The sequence below is a fragment of the Vigna unguiculata genome, chromosome 8, assembly GCF_004118075.2.
Source record: "Vigna unguiculata cultivar IT97K-499-35 chromosome 8, ASM411807v1, whole genome shotgun sequence".
Taxonomy (NCBI): domain Eukaryota; kingdom Viridiplantae; phylum Streptophyta; class Magnoliopsida; order Fabales; family Fabaceae; genus Vigna; species Vigna unguiculata.
In genome coordinates, this window is record NC_040286.1 from 32694198 (window position 1) to 32716513 (window position 22316).

At 28.6% G+C, this 22316-nt stretch overlaps 2 protein-coding genes across 3 annotated transcripts; one reads left to right on the plus strand and one right to left on the minus strand.

Moving 5' to 3' along the window:
* LOC114193183 lies at positions 1-1986 on the minus strand. 2 transcript variants are annotated; one of them, XM_028082897.1, is made up of 7 exons: positions 1762-1986; positions 1555-1641; positions 1263-1460; positions 1012-1176; positions 849-902; positions 481-627; positions 1-386 (listed from the first exon to the last, which is right to left on the minus strand). In XM_028082897.1, the coding sequence occupies exons 1-7, from the start codon at positions 1906-1908 to the stop codon at positions 15-17; spliced, it is 1170 nt and encodes a 389-aa protein (XP_027938698.1). In that variant the 5' UTR covers positions 1909-1986; the 3' UTR covers positions 1-14. The 2 variants fall into 2 exon arrangements, with proteins under 2 accessions (XP_027938698.1, XP_027938699.1); XM_028082898.1 differs by having other exon boundaries at positions 99-386; positions 849-892.
* An 18120-nt stretch (positions 1987-20106) lies between these two features.
* On the plus strand, positions 20107-22090 carry LOC114195605. Its single transcript, XM_028086129.1, has 7 exons — positions 20107-20321; positions 20431-20517; positions 20619-20810; positions 20908-21072; positions 21182-21235; positions 21430-21576; positions 21671-22090. The coding sequence occupies exons 1-7, from the start codon at positions 20175-20177 to the stop codon at positions 22040-22042; spliced, it is 1164 nt and encodes a 387-aa protein (XP_027941930.1). The 5' UTR covers positions 20107-20174; the 3' UTR covers positions 22043-22090.
* Positions 22091-22316: the final 226 nt, after the last annotated feature.

Below are 22316 nucleotides of genomic sequence, written 5' to 3' on the forward strand. Positions count from 1 at the left end.
GATATATTAACTAATCAATTACCACAGTTACCACCAGGTCCTCCAAATTGGAGAGCACCTCCATAATTTCCACGAAGATTACCGTAATAGCTAAGGCCAAAACATTTAGGTTTGTCAATGTACTTTTCTATTTGATATTTTTCAGGTATATAATTTTCTCTTGAAACATTCTGAATAAAGATCAATTTATAGAAACTTGCATGGAAAAAATTTCTATCAGGAAAATGTCCAGATCCCATCGGAGGACTACGATAACCAGAAAGAGTTAATGTCCTTCCGCCCAATCCTACTTTATTTGCTGAACCCAAATTGGAGAATAATTTTGCCGGAAAATATCCAATATTATAATCCAAACTACCTATCCACCAGTTTTTGGTCAATGGATCCTGAAAATGTATGTACACACATTTTTGTCAAGAATAATTCTCCACCTCCATCTATAATAAAATATTACACGAAAATTTATACCAACAACGTTACCTGAGTAATAGAACTATAAAAACCAAAAATTGGTCCACCATAGAATGATATATTTGTTTCACGTGAACCAATATATGATCCTCTATGAGTTTGAACAAAACCTGGACATCGTATGTTGAAGCATCCTGTCCTATGATAATTATCTGACTGCATATTTTTTAACATCACGTTAACTTTTTTAGAAGTGAAGGAATCATATCTTTTTTTTCTTTTTTATAAATGCTTTATAGGTTAACATAAAGTAAAAACGAATTATATAAAATTGGGAACATTTGATTTTCATATAAATAAGTTTATTTTGTAACCCATTTCTACAAGTTAGGTAAATAATTATATATAAAAAAGAAAGTTACTATATCTTTTCATACCGTCCATGATGTGTACATATGGGTATCATGGTCACCATACAATTCTGGAGACACCTACACCAAAACTTGATATTAGATAAATATTTTTTCTGTATCATTACACTGAGAAAGATTACATAATATTTTTGTAAACAAAAATATAATTTCATAAATTAAAACTCACATGCCATCCAAAACTAATTTTGTTAGCGGAATTTATTGGTCCATTTTGAACCCAAATATGAGAAAGGGACATTTGACCCTTAGTGACGTATGGATTATAAACACTATTATCTCCTCCAACGCTGAAGTATGGACCAAATTTTGGTGAGACAGCTACCTCTGCAAGCTACAAAGTTCAATAGGTTTAAGTAGATGTTAAACATGACGTAATTTATAGAAATAAATCTTGAAATTTTGGAATAGACAACATACATGAACACCAGGAATATTTTGGACGAAAATACTACTATTTAATAAATTTTTTTCCCGAATGAAATCCTTTTTTGTTGTTCTGAGAATAGGAACCGTCCCTTTAGGACAACGTTGTTGCTTATCAAGTCCAAATATAGATCTATCAGATAATTTTTTCACACTTGTTTCTTTGATTCGTCTTTGAAAGTTAGGTTTTTTCTGCAATTAAACAACACAAATAAAAATTGAAATTACGAGAAAGAAATATTGAAGGTTTCCACATTTAAAGCTAATTAAGGAAACTTATAAATACCTGGAGCTTATGATTTTTAAGTAAATGATGGTCAAAGGCTGGTTGTTTATTAATATCAATACAATCAACAATGTCTCCATGCTTTGTCTATGAAATATAGAATACAATACATATAACATAAAAAATAAAAAAAATTGTTAGTGAATATAATGAGATTTGATTCAACAAAAGAAAGTGTAAGTTAATTTATAGGAAGACATAAAATACATGAATAGTTTTGATTGAAGGTTTGTTAATGATCTTTAGTTGTTGTTCTAGCTCCAAATCTTCTTTGAATATATTTTCAATACCATAAACTACAGGACTAGCACCACTGGTCACCAAACACAAAACAAAGACCAATGTATTAATCATCTCTTCACTATTTTATTGTCAATTTCTTATTGAACGTTCACCTTACACACCAGTATTTGAAGTTGAATAAAAATGTTGTAGCGTAGTGCATTTATTGTTATGAATAAATTTATTAAATGTAAAGTTTAACATTCAATTGTATTAATTGCTTTATTTATGATATTATTTAAAGGTAAGAAATAACGTATGTAAAATAAAAAATTATTAGTTAATAAATTAGAACTATTATGACTAAAAAATTATAATTGGTCACTAAATTTGTCACTAATTAATTAGAAAGTAATTTTTTTAGTAGTTAAAATCTTGGTAGCTAATGTTTAGTGACCAATTTATAAATCAATTCCTTTGTTAGCCAAAATCTTGATAGCTAAATTTTAGAGACCAATTTTTAAACCAATTATAATTTTATGTTTAAGGTAGTTGATTCTTACCAAAGTTATCTTAGGAAAAATGTTATTCGCAGGGTTATATTTCAGGTGTTAAGGTAAAACTGATTAACACCAAGTCAGTGATTGTGCCACTACTTTAGATTTAGAGGTATGGGAAGTTGATAACTCTAAAATTATCATGTGGGTCAATAATTCTATCACACACTTGATTGGCGCTCAATTGGCAAAATATGATATTGCAAATGAGGTATGAGATCATTTATCGCGATTGTATACACAGTCTAAGTTCCCAAACAGTATCAACTTGAGACAGATATTCCTACACTGATGCAAAATGACATGAACATTCAAGACTTTTATTCTGTCATGACAACCTTATGGGATCAACTTGCCTTGACTGAGCCTGCAGAATTGAGTGTTTTTGCACCGTCTATTACTCATAGGTAATCACAATGTTTGGTTTAATTTCTTATGGTCTTGCGTAGTGATTTTGAAAGTTTGTGTAGTTCAATTTTGTATCATAGCCCTCTGTCTTTGTTGATGTTGTTGTTAATGAATTATTAGCAAAGGAAGTTAGACTTGTTTCCCAACCGCAGGTCAACATAGTCTTGCAATCTCAAGGTACATCATCACCAAATATATCTCCTTACAATTGGATCATTGACTTATATGTCATTAATCATATGTCACATCATTTGCCTTCTTTTGTTCATCCATGTCAATTGTAACTGCTAATGGTGATTCAGTTTCATTATTTGGTATTGGTATCATTGTCACACCATCTTTGTCTTTATCTGATGTTTACTACATACCTAGTCTTGCTATGAATCTTGTTTCTGTTAAGAAAATTTATTATTTTGGATATAATGTGTATTTCTCTCCATCTGAATGTTAAGACTACACATTTCAGAAGGTAATTGAGATAGGTCGTAGGCCAGATGAACTCTATGTGTTGAATCAGTTCAAGAAGTCAATAGTTGCAGCCCCTAGTGTGGATTTATCTTTGTTTTGTTTATATTCTTCTTATTCACCTCTTTATTTGTGGCATTGACATTCTCGTTTGAGTCATATTTCTACATCTTGTTTAAAGTTTTTAGCGTCTACCGGAGTCTTGGGTACTTTGGACAATCATTATATTTTTTATTGTAGTGGTTATAAATTGACAAAATTTTTCGCTTTACCTTTTAATAAAAGTATTTCTTCTTCTCTTGCATCTTTTATCTTGTGCATTATATGTGTGGGGACCTTCTCCTGTATCCACAAAAGGATGTTCTACATATTATGTCTATTTCATTAATGATTTTATTCGTTTCACTTGGATCTATCTTATGAAATGTCAGTATGATTATCTCACAATTTTCAAAAATGTTAATGCTCTTGTAAAGACCCAATACTTTGCTACCATAAAAACTTTTCGTTGTGACTTAGGAGTGAATACACTTCTAATAATTTTATCACTTTACTTGTCTATAATGAAACTATACATCAAAATTTTTGCACTGACATTCCTCAATAAAATGACGTTGCTGAAAGAAGACATTGTCATCTCATTAAGACTGTAAAATCACTATTATTATTATTATTATTATTATTATTATTATTATTATTATTATTATTATTATTATTATTATTATTATTATTATTATTATTATTATTATTATTATTATTATTATTATTATTATTATTATTATTATTATTATTATTATTATTATTATTATTATTATTATTATTATTATTATTATTATTATTATTATTATTATTATTATTATTATTATTATTATTATTATTATTATTATTATTATTATTATTATTATTATTATTATTATTATTATTATTATTATTATTATTATTATTATTATTATTATTATTATTATTATTATTATTATTATTATTATTATTATTATTATTATTATTATTATTATTATTATTATTATTATTATTATTATTATTATTATTATTATTATTATTATTATTATTATTATTATTATTATTATTATTATTATTATTATTATCTGTTGATGTTCCAAGTGTCTTCTAGAATAACGTTAATTTATATAAAAATATTTTTATAACATAACTACTTTCGAACATGTTTAAATAAACCGAATTTAAACATGTATTTGGAAGCACTAATTATTTACACAATATTTATTTTGGTGAACATGTATTTTGAAGAGACAAAGAAAAAAAAACAAAACTTATAAAAGTGTCCATGATACATTAAAAAAAAAACAAAATATAGTTCTTAAATTTGAAAAGAACCTTTCTCTATAACCTTTTATGTTTTACTTTATATATTATTATTTAAACATTTCTTCTTATAACTTAATATATATATATATATATATATATATATATATATATATATATATATATATATATATATATATATATATAATACACTCTAATTACGACCAACACATTTGAATGGTATTAACAATCTTTTGTTATTTTTATCCATCAAACTGTGTATTTGTTTGTTTAAACTTCAAAAGTTTTCTTTTTCAAATATACAAAAAAAAATGTTTACCTTTTAAAGATTTTATAAGATGTAAGAGCTGTATTTCATTTAGTAATAATGCAAAATATATATTTTTTCTATACTGAATTTATTAATTAATTTTTTATATATTAATTGATATGTTTTAAATAATAAAAATGTTTTTTTTTCTTTTTTAATTAAATTATTTTTTTAAAAATATTCAATCCAAGTATACTATACGGAGCTTTTTTTTCACCAACATAAACATAATATATATATATATATATATATATATATATATATATATATATATATATGTAACAAACAAGAATATCAAATGAAGGACAAATAATTATAAAAAAATAAAATAAAAATAATCATATCAAAAGTTAGTTATGAAATTTAAAAGTACAAATAAACTTTCGAACATGTTTTAATTATGTAATAAATTAAAATTATTTAATAATTTAAATTGATACTTTATTAAGATAATAATGGAAATAAGAACAAAATATCAAATGAAGGACAAATAATTATAAAAATAAAAATAAAAATAATCATATCAAAAGTTAGTTATGAAATTTAAAAGTACAAATAAACTTTCGAACATGTTTTAATTATGTAATAAATTAAAATTATTTAATAGTTTAAATTGATACTTTATTAAGATAATAATGGAAATAAGAACAAGAAAGATAAACACATACTTATCTCGCCCTATAACTAATGTAAAGAATCGAATTTTATATATGTATTATTTATAGCTATATTTATACTAAGTGAATCTAAATATTTTCTATGAAGATGGAAGCAAATTTTAACAAAACCCAAGTTCATTTATCAACCCTAATTACCTAAACCAGCAACTACTCTTCGTATTTTCTTTTAGTGGTGCAACTATTCATATGAAAAATTAACGAGTAATAATAAATGTATTTGATTTTGATTTTGATTTTCTAAATGAAAATAAAATTGCTAAAAGTACATAAACTCTATTTCGATATATGATTCAATTCAATAATAAACAAAATTCAGAGATCACATAAACTCTATTTCGATATAAGAATCAAGAATAAACAAAATTCAGAGATACGTGTAAATATTTTATACTACACCTTTGTCATTATTTAGAATTAGACAAATTCAAAACAACGTCATGTTTATTCAAGGTAAAAAGATAAAGTCTTTATTTTCAAAACTATTTGCATTCATTTTCATTTTTAAAATTTTGAAATTTTTGTTATTTTTAAGAAACAAATGTTATTTATTAAAAGAAGGATAAAACCAAAATTAACAAATATAAAGGTGTGTGCAATGAATCATGCATATGCAAGGAGGAGATGATATTTGAACAAAATTTTTGGATAAGATTTTGACAAATCTGACGTGGCACCGAACTTTTAAATTTTTTATTACACAATGGTTTAATGAGGTAAGGCATACACTTGCCGGGGTGGTTTCTTTGGAAACTGAAAGGAAAAAGTTAATTAGAGAGAGAAAGGGAGAAAGGGAGAAACAGATAAGTGAAAGAGAGAGAGAGAAAGTAAGTGTCAGTCGTCGGAGTAACCGGATTCAGAGACCCACCGACCCGAAGTTGTCGCCAGCAAGCATTCCGCCGTCAACACCGAAGGTCACTTACACTATTTCCATACACTATCATTCATCCAAACTGTTGCATTCAGAATTGGGATTGGGTTTGCGGAGACTGCGGCCACCTTCCGTCGTCAACGGCAAGGATTTTGTCCAAAGCAGAGTTGCATTGTAATCATAAAGTCCGACGTAACTTCCCACATACCTATGAGTAACTCCCCACTTTTCTTATAGTTATTTATTTTGGGTATTGGGATCTTAGACAACCACCCAATTCATTCAATAGAGGTTGGATAATGGAAAGGAATTTGTCTGTGAGTGAATGAATGACGAATGATCCAAATATGAAATTTAAATAAAGTTTATTAAAATCTGCAACCAATAATCATAAAGTCCAACTTAACTCCCCACATACCTATGAGTACCTCCCCACTTTTCTTACAATTGTTTATTTTGACTATTGTGAGGTTAGACTACCACCCAATTCATTCAATGGAGATTGGATAATGGAAAGGAATTTGTCTGTGAGTGAATGAATGACAAATGATCGAAATACGAAATTTAAATTAACTATATTGAAAACTGCAACGTTTGAAAATAAATTTTGACATAACTCCCCACATACGTATGACTTACTCCCCACTTTTGTTTGAGTTGCGTTTTTAGCCTATCGTGCAGTTAGACAAACCAGCCACTTCAGTGCATGTATTTTTAATGATGGAAATGACTTTGTGAGGGAGTGAATGAATGATGAATGATCGAAATAGGAAATTTAAATAAAGTTTATTAAAATCTGCAACCAATAATCATAAACTCCAACGTAACTCCCCACATACCTATGAGTAACTTCCCACTTTTCTTACAGTTGTTTATTTTGGCCATTGTGAGGTTAGACTACCACCTAATGATGAATGATCCAAATATGAAATTTAAATTAACTGTATTGAAAACTGCAACGTTTGTAAATAAGTTTTGACGTAAGTTCCCAATTATTTGTGGTAGACTCCCCATGTGAAAAATACTGTGCATTGCCACCAAAAGCGAATAGTAAATGTTATAAACACAGTACTCATCATAAGTCCCAAGTCCCTATTAAAACGTGTTGTAGTCCCCATTTACAAAAAATGGTGTCATTTGCGGGTCATGTGTACATGTAATTAATTCATTTCATAGTCGAAGTGCAATACCAACACATTTAACTTATATCCAAGTTAATGGCCAATGACACCCGTCAATAAAGATCATTCAACAACTTATCCTGATTAGCACAAAATATTGCTACACTCCCCACTTAATTTTCATATAGTGCCGACATAAATGACAAAGTGCAAAAAATTCAGTTTCGACTAAGTACTGAGACAACATTGAAATAAACTTTTATTGATAACCCGAAATATAAATTCATTTGCATAAATAAAATTATGCAAAGGTAACAACAGCATATCAAATTTCAATGTTAACAAAAATGTTCAAACAAGAAAATTTGTACATCCCACTTCATGAAATTAGACTAAATTAATGGACTCTGCCACATCACACTTTATGATAATAAGTTGCAGATTTTAATAAATTGTATTTAAATATCCTATTTCGATCACATCATTCATTCACTCACTAACAAACTAATTTCCATCATCCAATCTCCGTGAACTAAAAATGGTGGTTTGTCTAACTACACAATAGTAAAAAAACACAACTCAAACCAAAGTGGGGAGTAAAGTATACTTATGTGGGGAGTTACGTGAAACTTTATTTTTATAGATTGCAGATTTCAGTAAAGTTGATTTATATATCGTATTTGGATCATTCATTGACTTACAAAGTATTCTCCATCATCCAATCTGCATACACTGAAACGGGTGCTTTGTCTAACTTGACAATACCCAAAAAACACAACTCAAACCAAACTGGGGAGTAAGGTATACGTATGTGGGGAGTTACATGAAACTTTATTTATATACATTGCAGAAATCAGTAAAGGTGATTTATATATCGTATTTGGATCATTCATCTTTCATTCACTGACTTACAAAGTATTCTTCATCATCCAATGTGCATACACTGAAGCGGGTGCTTTGTCTAACTTGACAATACCCAAAAAACACAACTTAAACCAAACTGGGGAGTAAGGTATACGTATGTGGGGAGTTACGTGTAACTTTATTTGTATACATTGCACAAATCAGTAAAGGTGATTTATATATCATATCTGGATCATTCATCTTTCATTCACGGACTAACAAACTCTTCTCCATCATCCAATGTGCATGCACTAAAGCGGGTGCTTTGTCTAACTTGACAATACCCAAAAAACCCAACTCAAAACAAATTGGGGAGTAACTTAAATTTATGTGGGAAGTTACGTGAAACTTTATTTTTATAGATTGCAGATTTCAGTAAAGTTGATTTATATATCGTATTTGCATCATTCGTCTTTCATTCACTGACTTACAAAGTATTCTTCATACATACACTAAAGCGAGTGCTTTGTCTAACTTGACAATACCCAAAAAACCCAACTCAAAACAAAGTGGGGAGTAACTTAAATATATGTGGGAAGTTACGTGAAACTTTATTTTTATAGATTGCATATTTCTTCCTTTGCAGCACTTCTTTTCTCTCCGTCTCTGTCTCCACCATTACTTTAAACTCTCTCTATATTTCGGTGTCTCGCACTCTTTCACTTTCTGCCCCCAATGCTCCAGGGGTTTACTGTCTTTCGCTCTTTCTGTGTTTCCTGGTACTCTAGTGACACTGTGCCGGAACGTACTTGCCTCTCTCTCTCTCTCTCTCTTTCAGTTCTCTCTTTCGCCCGTTCTCCTTTTCTCTCTCCAATTCACTTCTCCCTTTCAGTTTCCAAACAAACCAATGTTGCACGTGTAACCCTTCACTTAGTAAAGCTTTTTTGCAATAAAAATTTTAAACGTCTGGTGCCACGTCAAATTTGTCAAAATCTTGTCAAAAAATTTTGTTGAAATATCATTTCCGAACAAGCTTAAAGCAAAACAAACAAATAGAAAATGTGTGGTGTGTGCAGTTTAATATGTATGCATAACGAGAAAAACAAAATCAAGCCCAACAAACGAATAAAAGAAGTGGGTGGTGTGTAGTAAAACATGTGGATGCAAAGTATTATTATAGTCCAATACCTTTGAAATTTCTTCTGCATCTTTAAATATTTTTCTATTGATTGGGTTTTCTAATAAAGCAATTATTATTTACTATTTTAAATTAATTGTAATTGTTTTCTGTTATGCACATTTACGCACACTTACGTACATTTAGGGATTTCTGTTTTAGTGTTATTGCGGTTCATATTTTTTCGTTTATCAGTTGTAAGAGCTTAGCCTATAAACTTGGCTCATTTTTATTATGGAATAAGATATATACAGAGCAGTAGTGCCCTCTATTTCAAATCATTTATGTGAGTTAACAAGTGGTATCAAAGTTGGTTGAAATCAATACAAAGAAGCATCAAACTTCAATGGCAAATGCATATAGCAACTTCGTGCAGCTTACCATTCCAAAATTGAATGAGCACTATGACACTAGGCAATGGTCATGGAGAACTTTCTAAGATCCAAAGAGTATTGGAATCTCATAGATCCAGGGATTCCTCAACCCACTGATGATGATACTAAGAAGAAGAATCTAGAGGAGTTGAAGTTGAAAGATTTAAAGGTGAAAAACTATTTATTTCAAGCTATTGATCGAACTATGCTTGAAACAATTTTGAAAAAGGAGACCTCAAAGGATATTTGGGACTTGTTGAAACAAAAGTTCAAAGGTACGACAATGGTAAAATGCGCTCAACTACAAACCCTACGACGAGAATGAGAGATTCTACAAATGAAGAATGGTGAATCAATCAATGACTATTTTGCTCGAACCCTAATAATTGCAAATAAGATGTGAATGCATGGTGAAACGATGTCTGACCTCAACGTTATTGAAAAAACCCTTCATTCAATGACTTTGAGGTACGACTATATAGTGTGCTCCATTAAGGAGTCTCGTGATTTGGGTTACATGACTATAGACGAGCTACAAAGCAGTCTTTTAGTACATGAGCAGCGAATGAATGGGCACAATTCTCACGAAGAACAAGTCTTGAAGGTTGCACAAAATGAAGAAAATGTTGGGCGTCGTCGAGGAAGAAGTGCTTTACGAGGTGAAGCTGCACGAGGAAGAGGGAGAGGAAGAGGAGGTAGACAACCTATAAACAAAACAACAATAGAATGTTATTAATGTCATGAGTATGGGCATTTCCAAAGTGAATGCCCAAAGAAACCACAATACAACAGAGCAAATTATATTGAAGGCAGTGAAGAAGCAGTGTTACTAATGGCATAACTTTCGACAGACGGAAGGCCAAGTGCACAAGAAATGTGGTTCATTGAGTCAAGTTGCAACAACCACATGACAGAAAGAAAGGATTGGTTTTCTTCTATTGATTTCGCATTTTCTGATGAAGTAGAATTGGGAAATAATTATACCCTAAATGTGGCTGGGAAAGGTACTGTTAAACTCCTAATTAATTAAGTCTTGCATGTGGTTACTGATGTCTTCTTTGTTCCTGATTTGAAAAATAATTTATTCAGTGTGGGTCAAATTTTGGAGAAAGGATTAAACATTTAAATCTGGAGTCTCCCATAATTGTTTCGAAGCAAGTTCAATGTCTACAACTCAAGTTTGGTACTCTCGCTATGGGCATTTGAGCTATAGTGGTTTACAAACGTTATTGGACCTTGATATGGTGAAAGGGTTGCCTGGCTTTAAGTCCCCAACTCAACTTTGTGAACACTGTCTCAAAGAAAAGCATCAAAGAGACTCTTTTCCACGACAAAGTAGGTGGCGTGCATCTCAATTATTGTAGTTAATTCATTCTGATATTTGTTGGCCTATCAATCCTACATCTAATGGAAATAAAAGGTACATACTCACTTTCATTGATGATTTGAGTAGAAAAGTTTGGGTGTATTTTCTTGTTGAGAAAAGTGGAGCATTTGATGTATTTAAAAAATTTTAAATCATTGGTTGAAAAGCAAGCTAGTGTCTCTATCCAAATTTTGTGTACTGACAGAGGAGGAGAATACACCTCCAAGGAGTTTGTTGAATTTTGTAATGAGCAGGGGATTCAAAGACAACTTACTGCCTCATATACATCACAACAAAAATGGTGTAGCTAAGAGGAAGAATCAAACCATAATCAAAATGGTTAGAAGTGTCTTGACTAAAAGAAGTTACAAGAATTTCTTGGCCAGAAGCTGTAAATTGGGTAGTCCATTTTTTGAATAGAAGCCCAACCCTTGTAGTAAAAAACATCACACCTGAGGAGGTATGGAGTGGAATGAAGCCATTTGTTTCTTATTTAAGAACCTTTGGCTGCATTGGATTTATTCACGTACCTGACCAAAAAAGAAACAAGCTTGATGACAAGAGTGTTAAATGTGTGTTGTTAGGTGTGAGTGAGGAGTCTAAGGCCTACAAACTTTATGATCCTCTTAATAAGAAGATTTATGTGAGTAAAGATGTTAAATTTCAAGAGGATGCAACTTGGAGTGGGGTGAAGTCGAGACCAATGAAGCCAAGACCAATAAAATGATTTTAATTTTATTTATTTTTTAATACATTATATAAAAACAAGAATATATATATATATATATATTAATTATGATTTTATTTTATTTTTAAAATATATATTAAAAATTATAAGATATATAAATTTAAAACAAAAGCTACTTTAAAAAAATAAAAAATAAGTAATTATAAAAAAATTAAATTTGTTCTAAATTTGGAGCACATGAATTTAAAATTTTTTAAAAAAATTTGGGATTGAAATCAAATCAAAGTAATAAAAATGAGGACCAAATTGAGATTCATACAATAATTTGACACGTGTCACCATATTAGATTGACACATGGCACACTACAAACCTGACACGTGGCATAAATATTTTTTTAAGGAAGGAAATGTTGACTGGGCTTTCTAATTCGGTAGTTATTATTTACTATTTAAAATAAATTATAATTATTTTTTGTTATGCACGTTTATGCACATTTACGTATATTTACGGATTTCTGTTTTAGTGCTATTGCAGTTCCTATTTTTTCGTTTATCAGTTGTAAGAGCTAAGCCTATAAACTTTGCTCCTTTTCATTATGGAATAGGATATATCTAGAGCAATAGTGCCCTCTATTTCAAATCATTGTGAGTTAACAATTTCAAATTCTAAAAATACTCTTTCACCATTTAAACAAAATAAAATAGATCATATTCTTAAAATTGCTTCCGAATGTTAGCTTCTAATGAAAGATATTTTCGAATATCGATATTCAATGAAGATTGGTCTCTATTATTAACTACACACAATAATAATTTTTAATTAATTAAATATATTTAATTTACTTAATATAATGACTAAGTTTAATTTCTAAATTAATTGTTATTTAATAACTTAGAAGTCCTATATTTGATAAGCTATAATAACTTTTTATTATGAGTTTATTTGGAATATAATTAAAATTTTAATAACATAGATCAATATCATACGACTCTTAGCTTATTAATTTGGAAACTCAACGACGTGATTTTTTTTTTGTTTTTTTTTTTAATAATAGGGACTAGGTGATAATTTTATTTATTAACTTATTAATTTGGAAACCCAACGAGTTTAGATGTAAGAGATCATAATCTGATTTTTGTTTTTTTAATAATAGGGGCTAATGTAAGCATAAACACAAAATATGATTCTATTAATTCTGACATCTTCATGCACATAATCACACTTTTACGCACATAAACGCACATTCATGTACATAAACATAATATAAATCATAATATTGATTCTAATAATCAATCATAAACTCATAAACAATATCTCATACCCATACTGATAATCATGTTGTAAATAGTAAACGGAAGCGTACCTGAATTGGCCATAACGATAATATTAGAGCACTCATATATGCGCAGTGATCTTCCTCCTGTAGAGCACCTTGATTTCCCTTTGGTTTTCTCTCTTGATCGGAATAGAGAGAAAAGAACAGAAAAAGTACGTTATGACTCTGTATATCATATATATGCATGACCCAAAATTACTAACAGCTAAGTGATAATTTTATTTATTTAGCTTATTAATTTGGAAACTCGACAAGTTTAGACGTAGGAGATCATAATCTGGGTTTGTTTTTTTAATAATAGGGGCTAGGTGATAATTTTATTTACTTAACTTATTAATTTGGAAACTTGACAAGTTTAGACCTTGGAGATCATAAGATTATTGGCCAAATTACATTTTAGTGATATCTAAAAGTTTTATTCAATGAACAAATATGTTGACTTTTAAACAAGTATGTCACTTATAAATCACGACAATTGAATTATGTGAAATTGAGAAAATTTGATTTTCATATAAATAAGTTTATTATGTATAGTTCATGTCTACAAGTAAATATATATATATATATATATATATATATATATATATATATACTATGCATTATAATGTATGGTATTACGATCTTTAAGTATGTTCTTGTAGTGGAACTACAGCAATAGATTGCTGTCTTCTCTTACATATTGCGATGCAAAAATATATGACAAGAATGATGACAACCACCAAAAAATTAAAACCTACAAGAAGTTTTCCTTTGGTGGTGGTATCGGGTTCGTACGTGAAATCATTGTACTCCTCGACCATCTTTCTCCCACACTTTGTAGCTTCCGATCTAGAATCGTTACTTTTGCGCTGGTCCAGCAAAACCAAAATTCCTCTCCTTTGTTACTATTGAACTTTACAGTATTTAATGTATGAAGAGCCAGAGAAACCAGAACCAAGGAAAAAAGAAAAGGAGAGAAAGGAAAGACTTAATTGTACAAAAGAAAGAAAGTTATATATATATATATATATATATATATATATATATATATATATATATATATATATATATATATATATATATATATATATAAGGCTACCGATAACAGAAGGGGAAGCAGCTAACTACCAAAAACAGAAAAGAAGTTTCATTCCACATCAAACACTTGGAAAACGCTAGGCGAAGGTGGCAAACTGAGCGCTTCGATCATAAGCAAGTAGGGATACATTAACAGTTACCTGCTTTTCTGTCTCTTGCTTGTTAATGTGAATGATTTTGCTTTGTTGTGTAAATGTTGGTGAATTGATGAATGATGGGGCTGAATGGTGGAGGGGAAGATAGATTTTGCAGGAAGAAATAATGGTTTGCTCTTGTTTATATAGAGAGTAATGGAGGTCGAAGGTGAAAACGCATATTACTCAATAGAAGGTACTGAGTCTGGATTGGTCTAATAAGTGGAAACGTTGAAGCTTGATGCATGTAGAGAAGCGGAGTTGCATATGGAACAAAGAAGAAAGAAAATAATTTTTTGACTACTAAATTTTGATAACTTTTTTTTACAATTTTAGTAATATTTTTTAAGTAGTTCACTAGTTTTTCATTTTCTCATTTTTAATATTTCAAAATCACTTAAAAGATGACACCTCATATTATAAAAAAAATTGTTAAAATTTAATAGTTTAAATATCATTGTTCAAGAAAAAATCCAAAAATCAGAATTGCATGTCGAAAAAACCAAACCCATAATATCACACTTTCCTTAAATGTGACGCAAACAATAAAGAATGCAAAGAACAAAGAATTTGGTAAAATGGGAAATGATTTAACGAAAGAAATGTGAGTGAATGGACAAACTGAAATCACTCTCATTTCTTCTTAACGATTACCATTTTTGTTTTTTCATATTAAATAGTAACGTATTTTTCACTAAAGAACAAACATTGGTGAAAAAGAATATTTGTGGATGCACATTTTAATTTTTTTTAAAATGTCATCAAGGTGGACCTCTACTCTTATTGGCTTCAAAATGGACCTATAAATACTAATAATAAATTAGTGTCGGATGGCATGTGAGTTTTAATTCATGAAATTATATTTTTATTTATAAAAGTATGGAAAAAGTTATGTAATCTTTATTACTGTAATGATACAAAAAATTATTTATCTAATATCAACTTTTGGTATAGGTGTCTCCGGAATTGTATGGTGACCATTATACTCACATGTACTTATCATGGACAGTAACTTTCCTTTATATATATATATATATATATATATATATATATATATATATATATATATATATATATATATATATATATATATATATATATATATATATATATATATATATATATATATATTTACTTGTAGACATGGACTATACATAATAAACTTATTTATATGAAAATCAAATTTTCTCAATTTCACATAATTCATTTTTACTTTATGTTAACATAGAAAGCATTTGTATAAAAATGAAAAAGAAAAAAATACGAATCCTTCACTTTTGAAAATGTTAATGTGATGTTAAAAAATATGCAGTCAGATAATTATCATAAGACGGGGTGCTTCAACATACGATGTCCAGGTTTTGTTCAAATTCATAAAGGATCATATCTTGGTTCACGTCTACGATATATATCATCCTATGGTGGACTATTTTTTAGTTTTGATATTTCTATTAGTCAGGTGATGTTGTTGGTATAAATTTTCATGTAATATTTTATTATAGATAGAAGTGGAGAATTATTCTTGACACAAATTTGTGTACTTACATTTTCAGGATCCATCAACCAAAAACTGGTGGATAGTTGCTGGTGGGATTTATATCGGATATTATCCAGCAAAATTGTTCTCCAATTTGGGTTCAGCAAATAAAGTAGGATTGGGCGGTAGGACATTCACTCCTCGTGGTTCTCATAGTCCTCCGATGGAATCTGGACATTTTCCTGATAAAATTTTTTTTCATGCAAGTTACTTTAAGTTGATCTTTATTCAAAATGCTTCAAGAAGAAATTATGGACCTGAAAAATATCAAATAGAAAATTACATCGACAAACCTAAATGTTTTGGTCTCAACTATTACAGCAATCTTTATAAAATTTATGGATATGCTCTCCAATTTGGAGGACCTGGTGGTAATTGTGGCAATTGATTAGTTAATATATCATAATAATAATAATAATAATTTTGATAATTTATATTTCTACCATTCTTTTAGTCATTAATTTTACTAAATTCATAATTAAAAAAACAAATTGTTTGAGATGAACAGGTTGCATATACAATATCTACATTGTAGAATATGAAGAAATGAAATATTGCACACAAGTGTCAATGCGTAGCACACGGTGTAAAGTTGTTTCTAAACAAAAGAACAAAAAATGAATTAAATGGTATGATTTTAAACGAGAGAATTCAAGTGCTTAAATTTATGGCTTATCTTCCTTTTCTATTTATAGCTACAAAGGCTTTAAATCTTATATCTAAAGCTTTGAAAAGATAAGAAAAGAACAAAAGATATAATCCCTTTATCTTTTGTTAAACAAATTTTTGAATAATTATTCCATATGGACCTTTGAGCAATAATAGATATAATAATTTTTCTTCTACATATGTTTTCCTTATTAATTTGTATGTCTCAAAGAAGTCGATCTGTAGGTCTTTTAGAGGTTGAGGTGTTAGTCTAAGGATGTACAATAAAGTTAGCTCATCACCATGCGCTTGACATGATTGTCGTATGTACAAGCCTAGGCATCGAGGTTCAGTGATTTGTATATCTCTTGGAGGTCAATTTTTAGGTCTCCTACAGGAGCGACTCAAGAGTTTGGGAAGCCTAAAGCAAAGTTAGAAAATGAGGTCTTTCATTTAAAATTTATTTTTCGAACTTTTTTTATGAAAAATTATTATTAAATTGTCATAATTAATTCCGTTTAACATTTTTTTTTCAATAGCTAATAAGGCTAATCCATTTAATCTTTTTTGAGACATTGTTGATCTTAACTAAGTTTTTATTATTTTTAGCTTTGAGAATCTCCTGTCATCGGAATTGTTAACATTATTCTATAAGCTATATGTGCATTTGGAAAAGAATCTATTCCTTTTATATAATTAAGAATATCAACTGGTTAATCATTTTTCAAACCTATAATTTCTCTTAAGATATTTAACTCTGAAAATAAATCAAATCCATCAATATCCAACAAATTATCATGTTTTGAAGACTTTTCAAGGTTTAAGCATTTTTATTTCAAAAATGTACACTAGTAAATTTAATTTTTTAACTCTAAATAAAAAAAAAACATAAATATCTTCATATGTTTGAAATTGTTCAAATCTACTTTGAGGTGTGGTAATTTTTTTATCTACAATTTACAAAAGGTAATCAATTCTAAATCATTTTTGAAGAGATTTTACAATTTCATTCTCAATGTTTTCATCAAATTGTTTCTTTTTGCAACTAATACGTTTTTCACGAAACTTAAGTTTTTCTCAACTCGATAATAAGTCTTTTTTCTACAAAAAACCCTATTTTGAATTATACTCTAATTAATTTATTATTGTTAGGAATTCAAGTGTGAGTCTAAGTTCCACATTGAGTAAAAATGAGAAAGTTAGGGATCATATAAGGATCAAGGCTCATAAACTCATTGCTGTAAGATTTTGGGTTAAGAGTAGTGTAAATCCCTTATGTGGTTGGACTCAGGTCCTTGTATCGAAAGTCTTCCTAACAAGGGTTTCAGGTAAGCGTGTCCCATTAAATATGAACGGCGGTACGAGAAGGTGTACTCGTGATTGAGGATGCTTCCGCTGGAGGGGGAGTGTACCAATGTGGTTGAAGGCACTCACACTTGAGAGGAAGATTGTTAAGAATCCAAGTGTGTTGTATCTCCCCAATGAAACCTCCTCCTCTATAAACCTAACAATTATCTACCAAAAGACCAACTCTTAATCTAATTAATATTTTCGAAACTCGTAAATCAAAAAGTACCGAAAGACAGAACTGGACAAAAGAAACGTATTTCTAATTTTAATACAAATCCAAAACAGAATAAAAACAACAACAATACAAATAGAAAGAAAAAACATACTAACCATAAATGAGGATAAAAAAATTGGTACACACGAATAATATGAGAGTCAAGAAATGTAACAAGCAAGACAATATGAGATTCAAAAATAGAAGAAGAGAAAGGAAGAAGAGGCAAGAGAAGTCATATAGAGATAATAAAGATAAAAGAAGAAAATAGAGTCTAAACTGATTATAAGATAATAAAGATAACTAATCATTCTCTTTTTCATAATAAAATTTAGTCTCAATTTTCGTCAAGTTTTGTCAAATCAATCCTAATTTTGTTTTTGTGCTCAAATAGGTCTCAATATTCGTTAATTTTATTCAATTTGGTTCTTTTTTGCTAACATCGTTTAAATCATTAACATCCATAAACAGTGACGGTCACGTGTCACTTCGTAGTTTATTTTATTTTTTTAATTTTTATATCTTTTTTAAATGTCCACGAGTCAACTCAGCCGCGTATCACATGTCAAAGTCAATGTTTTATATTCAATTTGGTATTTATATGTGTTATTTTTGTTCAATTTAGTCCCAATTTTTTTAACATGAACTAATTTTGTCCTTCTCCAAATTGCGAACAAATTTAATTTTTATATTGAAATTCACATTTTTATTAAATATATTAAAATTCACATTATTTATAATTTTCATATAAAAATTAAATTTGATGCAAATTTTGAGAGGGTCAAAATTGTTACTAAATTGAACAAAAATAACAAATATAAGGACTAAATTGAATATAAAACATTGACTCTGACCTAACACGTTAGATTGACACGTAGATATTAAAAAGAATGAAAATAAAAAACTAAAAAAATTTATTAAAAATTATAAAAATAAATAAATAAATAAACACGAAGTGACACATGCAATCATTATTCATTATCATCAATGATTTAAACGGTGTTAGCAAAAACAAACCAAATTAAACAAAATTGATGAAAATATAGACCTATTTGAGCATAACAACAAAATTAGGACTGATGCAACAAAACTTGACAAAAATTTAGACAAAAAAGATATTTTAACCATAAAACTATAATATACTAAATAAAGGTTTTAAATTATTAATTATCATTTTTAATACTAATAAAAACTAAAAAGCACTAATAATAATTTAATTAAATTTTATTCTTATACATACACTAATATTTAATTTAGTAGAACTATATTAATAATAAATTTTTTTAGACTTTTTTGTTTTAAACATAATTTTATAATTAATATAATAAAAATATATTAGTAAAAAAAATTGAAGCATTTTTTCTTAAATCTAATTTTATAATTAATTGAATAAAAAAATATTAGTGGTAAATAAAAAGTAGATGCCTTCTTTATCTAGAGGCCTAAAGTGAGTATCTTTAACATAATAAAGTTTATCAGTTTGAAATCAATAAACTAAAAGCCTATTAACTACCGACTAGATAATTTTGACAAAGAAGTGCATAATTTTTTTTTCTACTGAAATTTGTTTAGATTTAAATTATTTTTATAATTCTAAATTTATAATTTAGAATAAATTTGTATATTTTTAATTAAATTCTTATTAAAGTTTTTTATGTTGAATATTCAAAATTTTTATATTTTTCTATTGAGATTCAGTCATTTATATTTTTTAAGAAGATGATATGACTGTTATTTCTATAAAAATTTAATATTTCATACGTTATTTCCTACCCTTAAATAATATAATAAATATACCAATTAATATTATTAAATGTTCATCTTTACATTTAATATATTTATTCATAACAACAAATGCACTGCTCTGTATCATCTTTATGCAACTTCAAATACATGAGTGTAAGCAAACTATTAGCAAAAAAATTGACAGAATCGTGAAGAGATGATTAATACATTGATCTTTGTTTTGTGTTTGGTGACCATGAATGCTAGTCCTGTAGTTCATGCTATTGAAAATACATTCAAAGAAGATTTGGAGCTAGAGCGACAACTAAAGCTCATTAACAAACCTTCTGTCAAAACTATTCATGTATTTTTATAGTATTCTAATAAATTAACTTACATTTTCCTTTGCATCAATTCATTCTATTGACTAATAATTTATTTTTTTTATCCGAATCGTATTCTGGAATTTATAGACAAAGCACGGAGGCATTGTTGATTGTATTGATATTAATAAACAACCTGCCTTTGATCATCCTTTGCTTAGAAATCATAAACTCCAGGTATATATAAATTTTCTTAATTAGTTTTAAATATGGAAATTATCAATATTTCTTTCAATGCACTTGTAATTTCAATCTCTATTTTTGTTGTTTAATTGCAGAAAAAACCCAACTTTAAAAGACCAATTGGAAAAACAAGTGTGAAAAAATGGTCTGGACCCAAATTTCAACTTGATAAACACCATTGTCCTACAGGAACTGTTCCTATTCTTAGAACAACAAAAGAAGATCTCGTTCGAGAAAAAAATTTATTAAATATTAGTATTTTCGTCCGAGATAATCCTGGTGTTCATGTATGTTGTCTCCTTCAACTGAATCCCAAAATTTCAAGATTTATTTCTATAAATTACGTCATGTTTAACATCTACTTAAACCTATTGAACTTTGTAGTTTGCAGAGGTAGCTGTCTCATCAAAATTTGGTCCATATTTCAGCGTTTCAGGAACTAATAGTATTTATAATCCATACGTCACTAAGGGTCAAATGTCCCTTTCTCATATATGGGTTCAAAATGGACCAATAAATACTAATAACAAAATTAGTTTTGGATGGCATGTGAGTTTTAATTTATGAAATTATATTTTTGTTTACAAAAATATTATGTAATCTTTATTAGTGTAATAATACAGAAAAAATATTTATCTAATATCAAGCTTTGGTTTAGGTGTCTCCGGAATTGTACGGTGACCATGATACTCACGTGTACTCATCATGGACGGTAACTTTCTTTTTTATATATATTGTAGACATGGACTACATAATAAACTTACTTATTTGAAAGTCAAATGTTCCCAATTTCACATAATTCATTTTTACTTTATGTTAACAACATTTGTATAAAAATGAAAAAGAAAAAGAAAAATAAATCCTTCACTTTTGAAAACGTTAAATGTGATGTTAAAAAATATGCAGTCGGATAATTATCATAGGACGGGATGCTTCAACATACGATGTCCAGGTTTCATTCAAACTCATAGAAGATCATATCTTGGTTCACGTGAACCAAATATATCATCCTATGGTGGACCAATTTTTAATTTTGATATTTCTATTAGTCAGGTGATGTTTTTTGTATAAACTTTCAAGTAACATTTCATTATAGATGGAGGTGGAGAATTATTCTTGACACAAATTTGTGTACTTACATTTTCAGGATCCATCGACCAAAAACTGGTGGATAGGTGCAAATGGGATTTATATCGGATATTATCCAGCAAAATTGTTCTCCAATTTGGGTTCAGCAAATAAAGTAGGATTGGGAGGTAGGACATTAACACCCCGTGGTTACAATAGTCCTCCAATGGGATCCGGACATTTTCCTGATGGACATTTTTTTCATGCAAGTTTCTTTGAGTTGATCTTTATTCAAAATACTTCAAGAAGAAATTATGGACCTGAAAAATATCAAATAGAAAAATACATTGACAAACCTAAATGTTTTGGTCTCAACTATTACGGCAACCTTCATCAAACCTTTGGATGTGCTCTCCAATTTGGAGGACCTGGTGGTAATTATGGTGATTGATTAGTTAATATATCATAATAATAATTTTGATAATTTATGTTTCTATAATTCTTTTAGTCAATAATTTTACTAAATTCATAATTAAAAAAATAAATTGTTTGAGATGAACATGTTGCATATACAATATCTACATTCTACATTGTATTGTAGAATATGAAGAAATGAAATATTGCACACAAGTGTCAATGTGTAGCACACGTGTAAAGTTGTTTCTAAACAAAAGACAAAAAATGAATTAACTGGTATGATTTTAAACGAGAAAATTCAAGTGCTT

Excerpts from the sequence above, each read along its gene's own strand:
- LOC114193183 (XM_028082897.1), bottom strand. The coding sequence starts at position 1,908 with ATGATTAATACATTGGTCTTTGTTTTGTGTTTGGTGACCAGTGGTGCT. Across the intron at positions 1,461-1,554 it reads TTAAAAATCATAAGCTCCAG|AAAAAACCTAACTTTCAAAG; the intron begins GTATTTATAAGT and ends GTTTAATTGCAG. Across the intron at positions 628-848 it reads ATATGTACACATCATGGACG|TCAGATAATTATCATAGGAC; the intron begins GTATGAAAAGAT and ends AAAAATATGCAG.
- LOC114195605 (XM_028086129.1), top strand. The coding sequence starts at position 20,175 with ATGATTAATACATTGATCTTTGTTTTGTGTTTGGTGACCATGAATGCT. Across the intron at positions 20,518-20,618 it reads TTAGAAATCATAAACTCCAG|AAAAAACCCAACTTTAAAAG; the intron begins GTATATATAAAT and ends GTTTAATTGCAG. Across the intron at positions 21,236-21,429 it reads ACGTGTACTCATCATGGACG|TCGGATAATTATCATAGGAC; the intron begins GTAACTTTCTTT and ends AAAAATATGCAG.